The sequence below is a fragment of the Staurois parvus genome, unplaced genomic scaffold (genome assembly GCF_062004578.1).
Source record: "Staurois parvus isolate SC_StPar_1 unplaced genomic scaffold, SC_StPar_1.0 ptg001701l, whole genome shotgun sequence".
NCBI lineage: Eukaryota > Metazoa > Chordata > Amphibia > Anura > Ranidae > Staurois > Staurois parvus.
This window is the reverse complement of record NW_028319497.1, coordinates 101977-120000: the sequence shown is the minus strand read 5'-3', so window position 1 is coordinate 120000 and position 18024 is coordinate 101977. Positions and strand designations below refer to the sequence as shown.

Below are 18024 nucleotides of genomic sequence, written 5' to 3'. Positions count from 1 at the left end.
GTGGCGCACAGGCGTTTGGTCGCTGTGCAGCCCCACGCCCCGGAGTTTTGCTGCACTGCCACCCCGGCACTATCAAGGCCACCGACTGCGTTAACTTACAGCTTGGCAGATGAGCAGCCGGTGAAACCAAGGCTCAACTGCCAATTTTTATCGCCCCCCCCCCCCCCTCGACTGTGTAAATGAGACCTAAGTCACGGGTATTTACATTTTAAGTGTTAATTCACCTTTTAATGAAAAAGTGAACATCCTAGTCCCCCCCCCCATTCCCCACTGTACCTACCTCCTGTGGTTGGTGCGCTATCGGTGCCAATGCTGACCAATCAGAAGCACTCTGATCCCGGCAGCAGAATAAAGTGGGAGAGGAGCGGGGTTTTTAAATCCCACACACTGGGAAAGTACAGCGGGGATTGGGGGGAGGGGGAGGAGGGTGTAGGGTACAACTTTCCATGGATGCTCAGCAATGAGGTTGAAATCTGCGGGCCCTGACATCTCCCGCCAGCTTCCATTGTCTCTCTGTTGTCAGCGCTCCCTCCTCTCCCCTGCAGCAGCTGAGGCCTGACATCTCCCGCCAGCTTCCAATGTCCCTCTGTTTTCAGCGCTCCCTCCTTTCCCCTGCAGCAGCTGAGCCCTGATATCTCCTGCCAACTGTTGTCAGCGCTCCCTCCTCTCCCCTGCAGCAGCTGAGGCCTGACATCTCCCGCCAGCTTCCATTGTCTCTCTGTTTTCAGCGCTCCCTCCTTTCCCCTGCAGCAACTGAACCCTGATATCTCCCACCAACTTCCATTGTTCCTCTGTTGTCAGCGCTCCCTCCTCTCCCCTGCAGCAGCTGAGCCCTGATATCTCCTGCCAACTGTTGTCAGCGCTCCCTCCTCTCCCCTGCAGCAGCTGAGCCCTGATATCTCCCACCAACTTCCATTGTTCCTCTGTTGTCGGCGCTCCCTCCTCTCCCCTGCAGCAGCTGAGCCCTGATATCTCCCACTAACTTCCATTGTTCCTCTGTTGTCAGTGCTCTCTCCTCTGCAGCAGCTGAACCCTGAACTTTCATTGTCCCTCTGTTGCCTGCACTCTCTCCTCTCCTCTGCAGCAGCTGAACCCTGAACTTCCAGTGTCCCTCTGTTGTCAGCGCTCTCTTCTCTGCAGCAGCTGAACCCTGAACTTCCAATGTCCCTCTGTTGTCAGCGCTTTCCTCTCCCCTGTAGCAGCTGAACCCTGAACTTCCATTTTCCCTCTGTTGTCAGCGCTCTCCCCTCTCCCCTGCAGCAGCTGAACCCTGATGTCACCCACCAAATTCCATTGTCTCTATGTTGTTAGTTCTCCCTTCTCTTCCATGTAGCAGTTGGGCCCTGATGTCACCTACCAGCTTCCATTGTCTCTCTGTTGTCAGCATTCCCTCCTCTCTCCTGCAGTCAGCTGAGCCATGACATCACTCTCCAGCTTCCATTGTCCCTGTGTTGTAGGCATTCCATCCTCTCCTCTGCAGCATTTAAGCCCTGACGTTACCCTGCAATGTCTATTGTCCCTCTGTTGTTAGTGCTCCCTCTTCTCCCCAGCAGCAGCTAAATCTTGACGTCACCCACCAGCTTCCACTTTCCCTCTGTTTTCAGCACTCATTCCTCTCCCCTGCAGCAGCTGAGCCCTGACATCACCCACCAAATTCCATTGTCTCTCTGTTGTTAGTGCTCCCTCCTCTTCCATGCAGCAGTTGGGCCCTGATGTCACCCACCAGATTCCATTGTCCCTCTGTTGTTGGCACTCCTTCCTCTCACCTGTAGCTGCTGAGCCCTGACATCAACCACCAGCTTCCATTGTCCCTGTGTGGTTGTCATTCCCTCCTCTCCCCTGCAGCAGTTGAGCCCTGACGTCACCCACCAGCTTCCATTGTCCCTTTATTTTCAGCATTCCCTCCTCATGACAGCTTACATCTCCTTCTGGGGACAGCTCAACCATTAGATTCCCCCTCACTTCATTTGTTGGTGACAATAGAGGGGGTGAGTCTCCCCAATGGGGGGCACAGACAGCAATAAAAACCTAACCCTCCCCCATTATATCTATCTAGATTTTGCCCAAAGAAACACGTGACATTTTCTTAGCCCAGGTCTAGGTTCACGTTCAAGAGAACGCATGCAGGCTGGCAGGGATGTTCACATGCGATCTGCACCTTTTATCCTTATTAACCCCACCAGCTTCCATCGTCCCTCTGTTTTCAGTGTTTCCTCCTCTCCCCAGCAGCAGCTTAGCCTTGACATCACCCACCAGTTTCCATTGTCCCTCTGTTTTTTGGTGCTCTATCCTCTCCCCTGCAGCAGCTGAGCCCTGCCGTCACCCACCAGCTTCCACTGTTCCTCTGTTTTTGGTGCTCCATCCTCTCCCCTGCAGCAGCTGAGCCCTGACATCACCTACCAGCTTCCAATGTCCCTTTTTTTCAGGGCTCTCTCCTCTTCCCTGCACTAGCTGAGCTCTGATGTCACCTTCTAGTTTCCATTGTCTCTCTGTTGTTGGCGCTCCTTCCACTCCTCCGCAGCAACTGAGTCCTGATGTCACCTACCAGGTTTCATTGTACCTCTGTTTTTGGTGCTCCCTCCTCTCCCCTGCAGCAGGGTGTCATCACCCACCAGCTTCCATTGTCCATCTGTTGTCAGCACTCCTACCTCTCCCCTGCAGCAGCTGAGCCCTGACATCACCCACCAGCTTCCATTGTCCCTCTGTTGTCAGCACTCCTTCCTCTCCCCTGCAGCAGCTGAGCCCTGACGTCACCCACCAGCTTCCATTGTCCCTCTGTTGTCAGCATTCCTACCTCTCCCCTGCAGCAGCTGAGCCCTGATATCACCCACCAGCTTCCATTGTCCCTCTGTTGTCAGCACTCCTACCTCTCCCCTGCAGCAGCTGAGCCCTGACATCACCCACCAGCTTCCATTGTCCCTCTGTTTTCGGCATTCCCTCCTCCTGACAGCTTACATCTCCTTCTGGGGACAGCTCAACCTTTAGATTTCCCCTCACTTCCTTTCTTGGTGACAATAGAGGGGGGGAGTCTCCCCAATGGAGGGCACAGACAGCAATAAAAACCTAACCCACCCCCATTATATCTATCTAGAGAAACACGTGACATTTTCTTAGTGTGGGCGGAGTCCAGGTTCAGGAGAACGCATGCAGGCTGGCAGGGATGTTCGCATGCGATGCGATTTGTTCAGTTGTCGGTTAAGCTCCGCGTTGCCTATAAATAGTACGGAAATCTAATAAACATCGATTTCCAATGTCTGGAAAGGATTACATCCAGCGGGTAATGGTCGGGGCGGTCTGAGCGCGGCGCGCTTCCCGTTTGCGGAGATTCTAAAGATAGCTCAGTAATTGTAGAATGATGATCTGCGCCTTTTATCCGCATTAACAATCATCATCTTGGTAAATGGTCGCAGTTCCTGCATCACGTCATCGCAGCACAGACCCCCCGCGCCTCGCCCGCCCTGTCCTGCCGATGACCTTCGTTTTATCGCATTGTTTAATGCCGTCTTCTTTAAAGTGGAACGGCGGCTAATCCCTTCTTCTGAAACTTTAAGTCACCGGTCTGTTTGAAATCGCGCAATTTCAGGTGTGATTTCTGAAGATTTTACCACCCCCCCGTCACACCGTTCTGACTTTGACATCGTATGCGAGGGTGTACTGGAGGGTCTATTGTTGCTGGCTGCTGAAGGACCGATTGTTGCTGGAGGGGATCTTTTTTACTGGTGGGGGATCTATTGTTGCTAGGGGGCCTTATGTTTCTGGGTGGGGTTCATTTGTTGCTGGGCGGGATCTACTATTGAGGGAGGGGTCTATTGTTGCTGGCTGCTAGAGGGTTTATTGATATTGGCTGTTGGGAGATCTGTTGTTGCTTCCGGGGGTTATTGTTGTTCAAGTGGATCTATTTTTGCATGGGATTCTGTTGTTACTGGGGGTTCTATTGTTGCTGGTGGGGGATCTATTGTTGCTATGGGGCCTTATGTTTCAGGGGGGTCATTTGTTGCTGGGAAGGATTTACTGTTGAGGGAGGGCCTATTGTTGGCTGCTAGAAGGTTTATTGATGCTGGCTGCTGGGAGATCTGTTGTTGCTGCTGGGGGTTATTGTTGTTCAGGTGGATCTATGTTTGCATGGGGTTATATTGTTGCTGGAGGGTTCTGATCTATTGTTGCTAGGGGGCCTTATGTTTCTGGGGGGGCATTTGTTGCTGGGAGGGATCTACGTTTGAGGGAGGGGGTCTATTGTTGTTGGCTGATAGAGCGTTTATTGATGCTGGCTGCTGGGAGACCTGTTGTTGTTGCTGCCGGGGGTTATTGTTCAAGTGAATCGATTTTTGCATGGGATTCTATTGTTGCTGGGGGGGAGGTTCTATTGTTGCTGGGGGGGTTCTATTGTTGCTGGTGGGTGATTTAATGTTGCTAGGGGGCCTTATGTTTCTGGGGGGGTCACACACAATTTGATGTTTATCTGCTGCTCCAGATCCCTGTCACTCATTTTCTGCCAACAGTACAACGTATACATGTGTTATGCATTCTACTGCTCCGTAAAGACCGAGCCCACTGGTCTGTGACCCAGGAGAGTGCGGGTCAGAACATGTCAGAACACCTCGAGTGACTCACCACCATAGTGCCACACTGCGGGCATTCTGGGAATTAAATTGTCACACCTTGTGTGTGTGTATATCTATACTGTATATGGCATGGCTTGGAATAAGATGGTGGGGTGGCCTTGGAAGGGGATGGTGGGATTGCCTTGGAATGGAATGGAGGGATGGCCATGGAATGGGATGGAGGGATGGGTTTGGAATGGTATGGTGGGATTGCCTTGGAATGGGTTGGAGGGATGGGCTTGGAGTGGGATGGAGGGATGGCCCTGGAATGGGATGGGAGAATGGCCTTAGAATTAGGTGAGGGGATGGCCTTGGAATGGGATAGAAAGATGGGTTCAGAATTGGAGGGCGTCATGACCTTGGAATGGGTTGGTAGGATGGCCTTTAAATAGGATGGAGAGATGGCCTTGAAATAGGATGGTGGGATGGCCTTGGAATGGGAAGGTGACTTGGCCTTGGAATTGTTTGGTGGGATTGCTTTGGAATGAGATGGAGGGATGGCCTTGAAATGGGATGGAGGAATGGCCTTGGAATTGGATAGAAGTATGGCCCTGGAATGGGATGAAGGGGTGGACTTGGAATGGGATTTTGGGATTGCCTTGGAGTGGAATGGAGGGATTGCCTTGGAATGGGATGGTGTCATGGCCGTAGAACTGGTTTGTGGGATTGCCTTTGAATGAGATGAAGGGATGGCCTTGGAATGGGATGGAGGGATGACCTTGGAATGGGATGGTGGCATGACCTTGGAATGGGATGGAGGGATGGCCTTGGAATGGGATGGTGGCATGACCTTGGAATGGGATGGAGGGATGGCCTTGGAATGGGATGGTGGCATGACCTTGGAATGGGATGGTGGCATGACCTTGGAATGGGATGGTGGGATGGCCTTGGAATGGGATGGAGGGATGGCCTTGGAATGGGATGGAGGGATGGCATTGGAATGGGATGGTGGGGTGGCCTTGGAATGGGATGGTGGGATGGCCTTGGAATGGGATGGAGGGATGGCCTTGGAATGGGATGGAGGGATGGCCTTGGAATGGGATGGAGGGATGGCCTTGGAATGGGATGGAGGCATGGCCAACAAGATAAAGTGTCTATATCTCTATCTGGATGTTGTTTTCTTGAACACTGATACACATGACATGTTGTTTTCTCCTGCAGTCTCTCCTGAATGAACTAGACAGAAGTATGGGAAGATACCGAGACGAGGTCAATCTAAAGACCGCCATCATGTCTTTCATCAACGCCGTCCTAAATGCCGGAGCAGGAGAGGTGAGCTTATTGTGATTTCACAAAACATGTTCCCTTCAACTACATGGTGTGAAACTAGAAGGAAGGTACAGAGGGTCCAAATGTCTGGGGGCCCCGGAAATCAAAGGGTCCAGGTATACCTGTCCCTTCCTCTTCTTTCCCAGCGGTGTGCTTTTATTACATTCTGTCCGAATATTTCCCTTTATTTCGCTTTTCTGAAGCAGAGGATTTGGAAGGCTCCATGAACTTTATCCTTGCTCCTTGTATCTTTCTTATTTGTCCCACACTCCCTACCTGTGTACCTTCTCTTCTCCATGGCGCCCCTTCTCTTTTTTAGCACCCTTCACTCGACATATCCTGGGGTATCAAAGCCGTACAGGGGCCACATGCTACTCTTTTAGCTTTGACCAAAACTTAAAAATGGAGGCCTGCGTATATATACTATATTGCCAAAAGTATTGGGCCGCCGGCCTTTCCACACACATGACCTTAATGGCCCCCCAGTCTTAGTCCCTAGGGTTCAATATTGAGTCGGCCCCGCCCTTTCCACGCACATGACCTTTAATGGCCTCCCAGTCTTAGTCCGTAGAGTTCAATATTGAGTTGGCCCCTCCCTTTCCATACACATGACCTTTAATGGCCCCCCAGTCTTAGTCCGTAGGGTTCAATATTGAGTTGGCCCCGCCCTTTCCATACACATGACCTTTAATGGCCCCCCAGTCTTAGTCCGTAGGGTTCAATATTGAGTTGGCCCCGCCCTTTGCAGCTATAACAGCTTCAACTCTTCTGGGAAGGCCGTCCACAAGGTTTAGGAGGGTGTCTATGGGAAGGTTGGACCATTCTTCCAGAAGCACATTTGTCAGGTCAGGCACTGATGTCGGGGGAGGAGGCCTGGCTCGCAGTCTCCGCTCTAATTCATCCCAAAGGTGTTCTATGGGGTCAGGACTCTGTGCAGGACAGTCAAGTTCCTCCACCCCAAACTGGCTCCTCCATGTCTTTATGGACCTTGCTTTGTGCACTGGTGGGCAGTCATGTTGGAACAGGAAGGGGCCAATCCCAAACTCTTCCCACAAAGCTGGCAGCATGAAATCCTCCAAAATGTCGCCTTAAGAGTTCCCTTCACTGGAACTAGGGGGCCAAGCCCAACCCCTGAAAAACAACCCCCCACTATAAACTCCCCACCAAACTTTACACTTGACACAATGCAGTCAGGCAAGTACCGTTCTCCTGGCAACCGCCAAACCCAGACACGTCCATCGGATTGCCAGACAGAGAAGCGTGATTGGTCACTCCAGAGAACATGTCTCCACTACTTTAGAGTCCAGTGGCGGCGTGCTTTACACCACGGCATCCGACGCTTTGCATTGCACTTGGTGATGGAAGGCTTGGATGCAGCTGCTCGGCCATGGAAACCCATTCCATGAAGCTCTCTACGCACTGTTGTTGGGCTCATCTGAAGGCCACACCAAGTCTGGAGGTCTTTAGCTATTGACTCTGCAGACAGTTGATGACTTCTGCGCACTGTGCGCTTCAGCATGCGCTGACCCCGCCCTGTCATGTGACGTGGCCTACCACTTGGTGGCTGAGTGGCTGTTGTTCCCAGTTGCTTCCACTTTGTTATAATCCCACTAACAGTTGAGCGTGGAATATTTAGTAGCCAGGAAATGTCACGGATGGACTTATTGCCCAGGTGGCCACCTATCACGGGACCACGCTTGGAGTCACTGAGCTCCTGAGAGCGACCCATTCTTTCACCAATGTTTGTAGAAGCCGTCTGCATGCCTAGGGGCTTGATTGTATACACCTGTGTCCATGGAGGGGATTGGAACACCTGAATCACATGATATGGAGGGGATTGGAACACCTGAATCACATGATTGGGAGGGGATTGGAACACCTGAATCACATGATTGGGAGGGGATTGGAACACCTGAATCACATGATATGGAGGGGATTGGAACACCTGAATCACATGATATGGAGGGGATTGGAACACCTGACTCACATGATATGGAGGGGATTGGAACACCTGAATCACATGATATGGAGGGGATTGGACTTATTGCACAGGTGGCCACCTTGTGATAGCAATAAAGTTCAATGGAAAAAAAAATAATTAAAGGTTGCTAACCCCCTTTGCGCACCCCAATGCAGATGTGCATCCTATGGCGGGCATGTGCATGTAGGCAGGAGGTGGAAGTTTTTAGACTTCATTGGCTGCATACTTGTTCCAGGTCGTTGACCCATTTCAAGGTGACTGTTGCGGCGCCTCTTAAAGCAACGATCGGCATAGATTATAAGGATTGGTGGGGTGGTCGGTGGATTGGTCGGTGGGTCGGTCGGTGGGTCGGTGGATTGGTCGGTGAGTCGGTGGATTGGTCGGTGGGTCGGTCAGTGGGGTGGGTCGGTGGATTGGTCGGTGGGTCGGTCGGTGGATTGGTGGGTCGGTGGGGTGGTCGGTGGATTGGTCGGTGGGTCGGTCGGTCGGTGGGGTGGTCGGTGGGTCGGTCGGTGGATTGGTCGGTGGGTGGATTGGTCGGTGGATGGGTCGGTCGATCGATGCAAAGGGCCCCTCTTCCTATTTCAATACCTTCCAGCCTGGAGGGAGCTGGTCTGTTTTCCATCACTGGCCGGCCCGGCACACACTTCGCAGCAATGCCCCCGTCCGCTCTGCACTTGAAGACAAAGAGTCGGCGGTGATGGAACGCTTCCAGAGCCGTTCCTTTACAAGGCCGTGTCTGCGGGGCCCCTTGGCTGTTAGGGCCCGAGGCGCGCACAGTGCTGGGAGCGCAAAATATTGTAATGGTTGATGACGTGATCCTATTTCCAGAACACGGATCACACGCGTGATGGATGACAGACGTCCAGGATTGTTTCCATCTCCTCCAATCTGCAGGAGCTGGGAAGACGCAGGGCAGAGCCCGATAATGAGGATCTAAAGTGGAACTCCGACTTGGTAGAAGAAAATATCATGTCAATCGTATATCTAGCCAAAACGTTTGCTTTACGTTTGATTGGAGTGTTGACAGGTTATGGATGGATCTACTGTTGAGGCAGGGGTCTGACGTTGCTGGGGGGGGTCCATTGTTGCTGGGGGGTCCATTGTTGCTGGGAGGGATCTACTGTTGAAGAAGGGGTCTATTGTTTATGGGGGACTAGACCTACCCAGCAACAATAGATACCCCAGCATTGTTATGCCCCTGCCTCAACAGTAGAACCATCCCAGCAACAATAGATTCCCCACTAGTAACAATAGACCTCCCCAGCAACAATAGACCTCCCCAGCAACAAAAGACCCCTGCTTCAACAGTAGATCCATCCAGAAACAATGGACCTCCAGAAACAATAGACCCCCCCAACAGCAAGACCCGGAGAAACAATATATTATAATATAATAGATCCCCAGGCAACATTAGACTTCTACTTCAACAGTAGATCCCTCACAGCAACAATCAACCCCCCAGCAACAATAGATTCTGCAGCAGCAACACTAGTCCTCTACAGCAACAATAGATCCCACAGCAACAATAGATCCCACAGCACCACTAGACCTCTGTCTCAACAGTAGATCCATCTGAGCAACAATACATTCCCCGCTAGCAACAATAAATCTTCCCAGCAACAATAAATCCCCAGGCAACATTAAACCCCTACCTCAATAGTAGATGCCCCCCCAGCAACAATATATTCTTTACCAGCAAAAATAGCCCTCTCCAGCAACAATAGATCCCCCAGCATTGGTATACCTCTGCCTCAACAGTAGATCCATCCAAGCAACAATAAATTACCATTCACAACAATAGATCTCCCCAGCAACAATACATTCCACCAGCAACAGTAGATCCACAGGCAATATTATACCTCTACCTCAACAGGAGAGTCCTCACAACAGCAATCAACCCCCCAGCAACAATAGATTCTGCACCAGCAACAATAGTCCTCTCCAGCAACAATAGATTCCCCCAGCAACAAGAGATCCCCCAGCACCGTTAGACCTCTGCCTCAACACTAGATCCATCTGAACAACAATAAATTCCCCACTAGCAGCAATAGATCTCCCCTGCAACAATAGATCCCCAGGAGGTCAGGACAAGATGGTAGACCTACACAAGGCTGGACTGGGCTACCAAACTATGGCCAAGCAGCTTGGTGAGAAGGTGACAACAGTTGGTGCAATCATTCACAAATGGAAGAAACACAAAACAAGTGTCAGTCTCCCCAGGTCTGGTGCACCATGCAAGATCTCACCTCCATTTTCGACTCAACTACGGCCGGCATTAACCCCATAACTTCTGTCCCTGCAGAGACGGGGGAGCGCACCGTACAATGTGACAGGGGAGCGCACCGTACAATGTGACAGCAATACGAATACATTATGGTTTTATTTGGATACATTGTTGCAACCGCAAGACTTTTACATATAAAATATAATAGCGGACTTCTTGCTTCCTCTTCTTTCTTCTCATCTTTCTTTCTGCTTCTTCTTGCTTCTTTCTTTCTTTCTTCTTTCTGCTTCTCTCTTCTTTCTTCTTCCTCTTCTTTCTTCTTCATTATTCTTCTTCATCTTCTTTCTTTCTTTTTCTTCTTTCTAATTTCTTCTTCTTCTTCTCCTTCTTCTTCTTCTCCTTCTTCCCGGGAAAATCGGCAAATCGTCCACAAATTTTCCAACATACCCGATAATAATTGACGGTGACCGCTATCTGTTTTCGATTTCCGTCATTTGATTTGAAATATGTGCGATTATGTAATTCTCCCCCATGTTTGTAGAACTCCAAATCTAGAAAATGAATATTTTCGGCACTAATCTCCCAGGATTTTATATTTTTTTGTATTGATATTGAGACCAGAAGTGACATGATTGTCCATATCACCGTTCCGGATGACTATAATATCATCAATAAATCTGGAGTAAGGCCCCCGGGTTCCACTGCGTGCGACTCGGCATGCGACTTGCAAATCACACGCCAAGTCGCATCCTATTGTCCGCAATTGCTGCGGTCCTATTGATGCGGTTCCAACTTGGTCACCGATTTCCAAAGTACACGCACGACTTTTGGTGCGACCTGCATAGACCTCTGTGTCGGATGTCTTGCAAATCGCACCTGAAATCGCACCTAAAATCCCCCAACTTTGAAGTCGCACGACTTCGCTGTAAGTCGCACGGTTTGAAGTCTGGTGTGATGTGATGTACTAGGTCAGGGGTAGGCAACCTGAGAGCCGCAGGACTACAAGTTCCATCATGCCTCTGCAAGTCACAGCTGTAACTGTCAGTTTTGTAATCTTTGCAATGCCTCATGGGAAATGTAGTTCCACAACAGCTAGAGAGCCGCAGGTTGCCTACCGCTGTATTAGACCCTCTGGCAGATGTTTGCAAATCTCCTCCTCCTCCTGTTTAGCCGTGAAAAGGTCGGCTCTGCGGGGCACAAATGTCGTATTTTCTGGTATTCAGTGTTTTCTTCTCTTTCTGCTTTCCCCGTGTAGGACAATTTGGAATTTCGGTTGCACCTTCGATACGAATTTCTCATGCTGGGAATCCAACCTGTCATCGAAAAGCTGAGAAGACATGAAAACGCCACGCTGGACAGGTAAGACAACGGCGCCTCCCAGCCCAATCAGAGGAAAGAGGACCTGTCCTTTGTAGCAGAGGGAAAGGACGGGGGAGGGAAGACGCATTGATTGTGTTTTTGCTATGAAGGCTTTTTTTTCTTTAATTATGACCTTACAGTGAGCCTGTCAGTGACTTTACAATTATCCGCGAATACATTCCTGACGTCACAATACACAGCGACAGGATCATCGCTCAGAAAATCGCCATCTCATAAATGTGTCATTAACATATGAGCTACAGCTCCAGTCCGGTGACTTTTGCCTAGGCTGAGATGATGTCATCAGTCTGCTGCAGGAGGAGGCGTTTCCTACCCTCTTCCCTTCCTCGTGATCAGACTGTACATTGAGCTTTGTAGAAGGAAGCATTTCTTCAGTCTCCCCTCCCCCAGTGATCAGACTGTACATTGTAACTTTGTAGAAGGAGGAGGAAGCATTTCCTCAGTCTCCCCTCCCCCAGTGATCAGACTGTATATTGTAACTTTGTAGAAGGAGGGGGAAGCATTTCCTCAGTCTCCCTTCCCCCAGTGATCAGACTGTACATTGTAACTTTGTAGAAGGAGGAGGAAGCATTTCCTCAGTCTCCCCTCCCCCAGTGATCAGACTGTACATTGTAACTTTGTAGGAGGAGGAGGAAGCATTTCCTCAGTCTCCCCTCCCCCAGTGATCAGACTGTATATTGTAACTTTGTAGAAGGAGGGGGAAGCATTTCCTCAGTCTCCCCTCCCCCAGTGATCAGACTGTACATTGTAACTTTGTAGAAGGAGGAGGAAGCATTTCCTCAGTCTCCCCTCCCCCAGTGATCAGACTGTACATTGTAAGTTTGTAGAAGGAGGAGGAGGCATTTCCTTGGTCTCCCCTCCCCCAGTGATCAGACTGTACATTGTAACTTTGTAGAAGGAGGGGGAAGCATTTCCTCAGTCTCCCCTCCCCCAGTGATCAGACTGTACATTGTAACTTTGTAGAAGGAGGAGGCATTTCTTCAGTCTCCCCTCCCCAGGGATCAGACCACACATTGTAACTTTGTAGAAGGAGGAGGAAGCATTTCCTCAGTCTCCCCTCCCCCAGTGATCAGACTGTACATTTCTCTCTTCCCTCTACTATCTACATTAGTCACTTATGAAGTCTTTGCGGACACCAGACAATCCCAGGAGATGGTCCTCCCCCCCCCCCCCCCAGAGCAGACAAAGGGTGATTCCGCCACACAGGTCTCAGATTACACTCAGCTCCCTGCTCTATGCTGTGCAATGTGTGAAATCAGATCCCCCTGCCTGCTAGAGCTGAGAAATTTTCTTTTTTTTCTGTGTGCTTTAGCAGTCTGTAGAGGAGAGAGGGCTGCAGATAAATAGATACAACTTATGTAGGAGGACCAGGGCTTTTTTATTGGAGAATAGGTGCAGGAACTCCCTCCTTCTGAGTCACCCTTGTCTCCGCCCCTTACCCACCTCCGAGTACTGTCCCTTGGTTCCACCCCCTACCCACCTCCGAGTACTGTCCCTTGGTTCCACCCCCTACCCACTTCCGACTACTGTCCCTTGGTTCCACCCCCTACCCACCTCTGAGTTCTGTCCCTTGGTTCCACCCCCTACCCACCTCTGAGTTCTGTCCCTTGGTTCCACCCCCTACCCACCTCCGAGTACTGTCCCTTGGTTCCACCCCCTACCCACTTCCGACTACTGTCCCTTGGTTCCACCCCCTACCCACCTCTGAGTTCTGTCCCTTGGTTCCACCCCCTACCCACCTCCGAGTACTGTCCCTTGGTTCCACCCCCTACCCACCTCCGAGTACTGTCCCTTGGTTCCACCCCCTACCCACCTCTGAGTTCTGTCCTTTGGTTCCACCCCCTACCCACCTCCGAGTACTGTCCCTTGGTTCCACCCCCTACCCACCTCCGAGTACTGTCCCTTGGTTCCACCCCCTACCCACCTCCGAGTACTGTCCCTTGGTTCCACCCCCTACCCACCTCCGAGTACTGTCCCTTGGTTCCACCCCCTACCCACTTCCGACTACTGTCCCTTGGTTCCACCCCCTACCCACCTCCGAGTACTGTCCCTTGGTTCCACCCCCTACCCACCTCCGACTACTGTCCCTTGGTTCCACCCCCTACCCACCTCTGAGTTCTGTCCCTTGGTTCTACCCCCTACCCACCTCCTAGTACCGCCCCTTTTAGAGAATACAGAGCCAAGTGTCATTTGTATGGAATTTATTAATGATAACAAGAAAAGCAGTATAATAGATCTCCTGCAGTCAACAAGGATAGAAATCCCCAGCAACAGTAGACCCCTCCCCCAGCAACAATAGACCCCCCCAGCAACCATAATCCCCAGCCGCAACAACAGATCTCCCAGTAGCCAGCATCAATAAACCCTCCACCTGTCAGCAACAATAGACCCCTCCCTCTACAGTAGATCTCTCCTAGCAGCAAATGACCCCCTATCAACAATATACCCCCACCACCAGCAGCAATAGATCCCCCCAGTAACAATAGACTCCCATGCCAAAAATAGATCCCCTCCAGCCAGGGGTGTATTTACCACAAGGCAAACAAGGCATTTGCCTAGGGCAACATTTTTCAGGGGGCAACACCTCCCCTCGGAGGAAGGGATGGAAGAAGGGACACACGCAGCATGGGGACCTGGTGGGTTCCGAGAGAGGCTGTGGGTTTCATGACGGTGTACACACAGCCCAACTCTCCTTCCTGGGGATGTCCGGAGCTGTGAAGGTGAGTGTCTTTCTCTCTCTCTCGCCATGGGGGATGGTGGCTGGTGTATGGGGGGCAGTGGTAGTGGAAGGCTCGGGTGGGGGGCAGGGGTGTTCATGGTCAATGTCAGGGGGGGGGGTGCGCCAATTTTTGTGTTGCCTGGGGCAGCACAAAACCTAAACACACCACTGCCTCCAGCAACGATAGACCTCCCAGCACCCAGCATCAATAAACCCTCCAGCAGCCGGCAACAATAGACCCCTCCCTCAACAGTAGATCTCTCCCAGCAGCAAATGACCCCCGATCAACAATTGATATACCACCAGCAGCAATAGACCCCCCCCCAGTAACAATAGACTCCCGTGCAAAAACAGATCCCCTCCAGCAACAATAGATCTCCCAGCAGCCATCATCAATAGACCCCTCCCTCAACAGTAGATCTCTCCCAGCATCAAATGACCCCCTATCAACAACATATCCCCCACCAGCAGCAATAGACCCCCCCCCCGGTAACAATAGACTCTCGTGCAAAAATAGATCCCCTCCAGCAACAATAGATCTCCCAGCAGCCAGCATAAATAGACCCCCCCCCTCAACAGTAGATCTCTCCAAGCAGCAAATGACCCCCTATCAACAACATATCCCCCACCAACAGCAATAGTCCCCCCCCAGTAACAATAGACTCCCGTGCAAAAATAGATCTCCTCCAGCTACAATAGATCTCCCAGCAGCCAGCATCAGTAGACCCCTCCCTCAACAGTAGATCTCTCCCAGCATCAAATGACCCCCTATCAACAACATATCCCCCACCAGCAGCAATAGACCCCCCCCCCCGGTAACAATAGACTCTCGTGCAAAAATAGATCCCCTCCAGCAACAATAGATCTCCCAGCAGCCAGCATCAATAGACCCCTCCCTCAACAGTAGATCTCTCCCAGCAGCAAATGACCCCCTATCAACAACAGATCCCCCACCAGCAGCAATAGACCCCCCCCAGTAACAATAGACTCCCGTGCAAAAATAGATCTCCTCCAGCAACAATAGATCTCCCAGCAGCCAGCATCAGTAGACCCCTCCCTCAACAGTAGATCTCTCCCAGCATCAAATGACCCCCTATCAACAACAGATCCCCCACCAGCAGCAATAGACCTTCCCTCCCCCGGTAACAATAGACTATCGTGCAAAAATAGATCCCCTCCAGCAACAATAGATCTCCCAGCAGCCAGCATAAATAGACCCCCCCCTCAACAGTAGATCTCTCCAAGCAGCAAATGACCCCCTATCAACAACATATCCCCCACCAACAGCAATAGTCCCCCCCCCAGTAACAATAGACTCCCGTGCAAAAATAGATCTCCTCCAGCTACAATAGATCTCCCAGCAGCCAGCATCAGTAGACCCCTCCCTCAACAGTAGATCTCTCCCAGCATCAAATGACCCCCTATCAACAACATATCCCCCACCAGCAGCAATAGACCCCCCCCCCGGTAACAATAGACTATCGTGCAAAAATAGATCCCCTCCAGCAACAATAGATCTCCCAGCAGCCAGCATCAATAGACCCCTCCCTCAACAGTAGATCTCTCCCAGCAGCAAATGACCCCCTATCAACAACAGATCCCCCACCAGCAGCAATAGACCCCCCCCCCAGTAACAATAGACTCCCGTGCAAAAATAGATCTCCTCCAGCAACAATAGATCTCCCAGCAGCCAGCATCAGTAGACCCCTCCCTCAACAGTAGATCTCTCCCAGCATCAAATGACCCCCTATCAACAACAGATCCCCCACCAGCAGCAATAGACCTTCCCTCCCCCGGTAACAATAGACTATCGTGCAAAAATAGATCCCCTCCAGCAACAATAGATCTCCCAGCAGCCAGCATAAATAGACCCCCCCCCTCAACAGTAGATCTCTCCAAGCAGCAAATGACCCCCTATCAACAACATATCCCCCACCAACAGCAATAGTCCCCCCCCCAGTAACAATAGACTCCCGTGCAAAAATAGATCTCCTCCAGCTACAATAGATCTCCCAGCAGCCAGCATCAGTAGACCCCTCCCTCAACAGTAGATCTCTCCCAGCATCAAATGACCCCCTATCAACAACATATCCCCCACCAGCAGCAATAGACCCCCCCCCCCGGTAACAATAGACTATCGTGCAAAAATAGATCCCCTCCAGCAACAATAGATCTCCCAGCAGCCAGCATCAATAGACCCCTCCCTCAACAGTAGATCTCTCCCAGCAGCAAATGACCCCCTATCAACAACAGATCCCCCACCAGCAGCAATAGACCCCCCCCCAGTAACAATAGACTCCCGTGCAAAAATAGATCTCCTTCAGCAACAATAGATCTCCCAGCAGCCAGCATCAGTAGACCCCTCCCTCAACAGTAGATCTCTCCCAGCATCAAATGACCCCCTATCAACAACAGATCCCCCACCAGCAGCAATAGACCTTCCCTCCCCCGGTAACAATAGACTATCGTGCAAAAATAGATCCCCTCCAGCAACAATAGATCTCCCAGCAGCCAGCATAAATAGACCCCCCCCCCTCAACAGTAGATCTCTCCAAGCAGCAAATGACCCCCTATCAACAACATATCCCCCACCAACAGCAATAGTCCCCCCCCCAGTAACAATAGACTCCCGTGCAAAAATAGATCTCCTCCAGCTACAATAGATCTCCCAGCAGCCAGCATCAGTAGACCCCTCCCTCAACAGTAGATCTCTCCCAGCATCAAATGACCCCCTATCAACAACATATCCCCCACCAGCAGCAATAGACTCCCCCCCGTTAACAATAGACTATCGTGCAAAAATAGATCCCCTCCAGCAACAATAGATCTCCCAGCAGCCAGCATCAATAGACCCCTCCCTCAACAGTAGATCTCTCCCAGCAGCAAATGACCCCCTATCAACAACAGATCCCCCACCAGCAGCAATAGACCCCCCCCCAGTAACAATAGACTCCCGTGCAAAAATAGATCTCCTCCAGCAACAATAGATCTCCCAGCAGCCAGCATCAGTAGACCCCTCCCTCAACAGTAGATCTCTCCCAGCATCAAATGACCCCCTATCAACAACAGATCCCCCACCAGCAGCAATAGACCCCCCCCAGTAACAATAGACTCCCGTGCAAAAATAGATCTCCTCCAGCAACAATAGATCCCCCAACAGCCAGCATCAAAGCCCCCATTGCCATTAGATACATTCAGTGCTGGAGATGCCGGAACTACACGTTCCTGCTGAGGAGTATAGAGCATGTTTCACCTCTGTGTATTACCTGCGGATAGGCAGGAAGGGTTTACAACCACTGCAAGGATACGCCACTGGCTCTAACTGTGGGCAGATGGCAACTGGCTGGATGTGGCCCGGAGGCAGGGCTGCTGTTAGAAACCATGGGGCCCCATACAGCCAACCTGACAGACCCCCCACCCCCCTCGCTAAAAAAAATATGAATGAACACAGTGAGTGATTGGTACCGATCACTCAAGAAAGGAAGGGGATGGTAAATGTGCCCTATTTACCAGACCATTCCCCCCACTCTCCATCCTGAACGATCCTATTGTGTGATTGCAGCTGCCAATGGGAAGGAAGGGAGGGAAGCATTGCGGGGGGTGGGTTCACATGGGGGGGGGGGGGCCTTGGAAGTAGAGGAAAAAAAACATATGGCTCACAGGGAGGGTGATGAGAGCGGCGGGGGGCAATTACTGGAACCGATCCCCTGTATGTTTCTCCCTACAGCAGCTGAAAGCCAGCGGGAGGGAGAGGAGGAGAAGAAGCCGGCTTTTTGCAGAGAAGGCCATACAAGGGATCTGTTCTAGTAATTGCCCCCCCCCGCCGTGCTGATCACCTTCCCTGCCC

At 51.2% G+C, this 18024-nt stretch overlaps 1 protein-coding gene across 4 annotated transcripts in view; it reads left to right on the top strand.

The window, feature by feature from the left end:
- Window positions 1-18024, top strand: part of LOC149434702 (disheveled-associated activator of morphogenesis 2-like) — a 344618-nt gene that overhangs the window by 226950 nt on the left and 99644 nt on the right. For all 4 annotated transcript variants that reach the window (XM_089663497.1, XM_089663496.1, XM_089663499.1 and 1 more), the window contains exons 7-8: window positions 5763-5873; window positions 11334-11437. In XM_089663497.1, the coding sequence (XP_089519623.1) occupies window positions 5763-5873; window positions 11334-11437 (215 nt within the window). The remainder of the gene's footprint in view (window positions 1-5762; window positions 5874-11333; window positions 11438-18024) is intronic.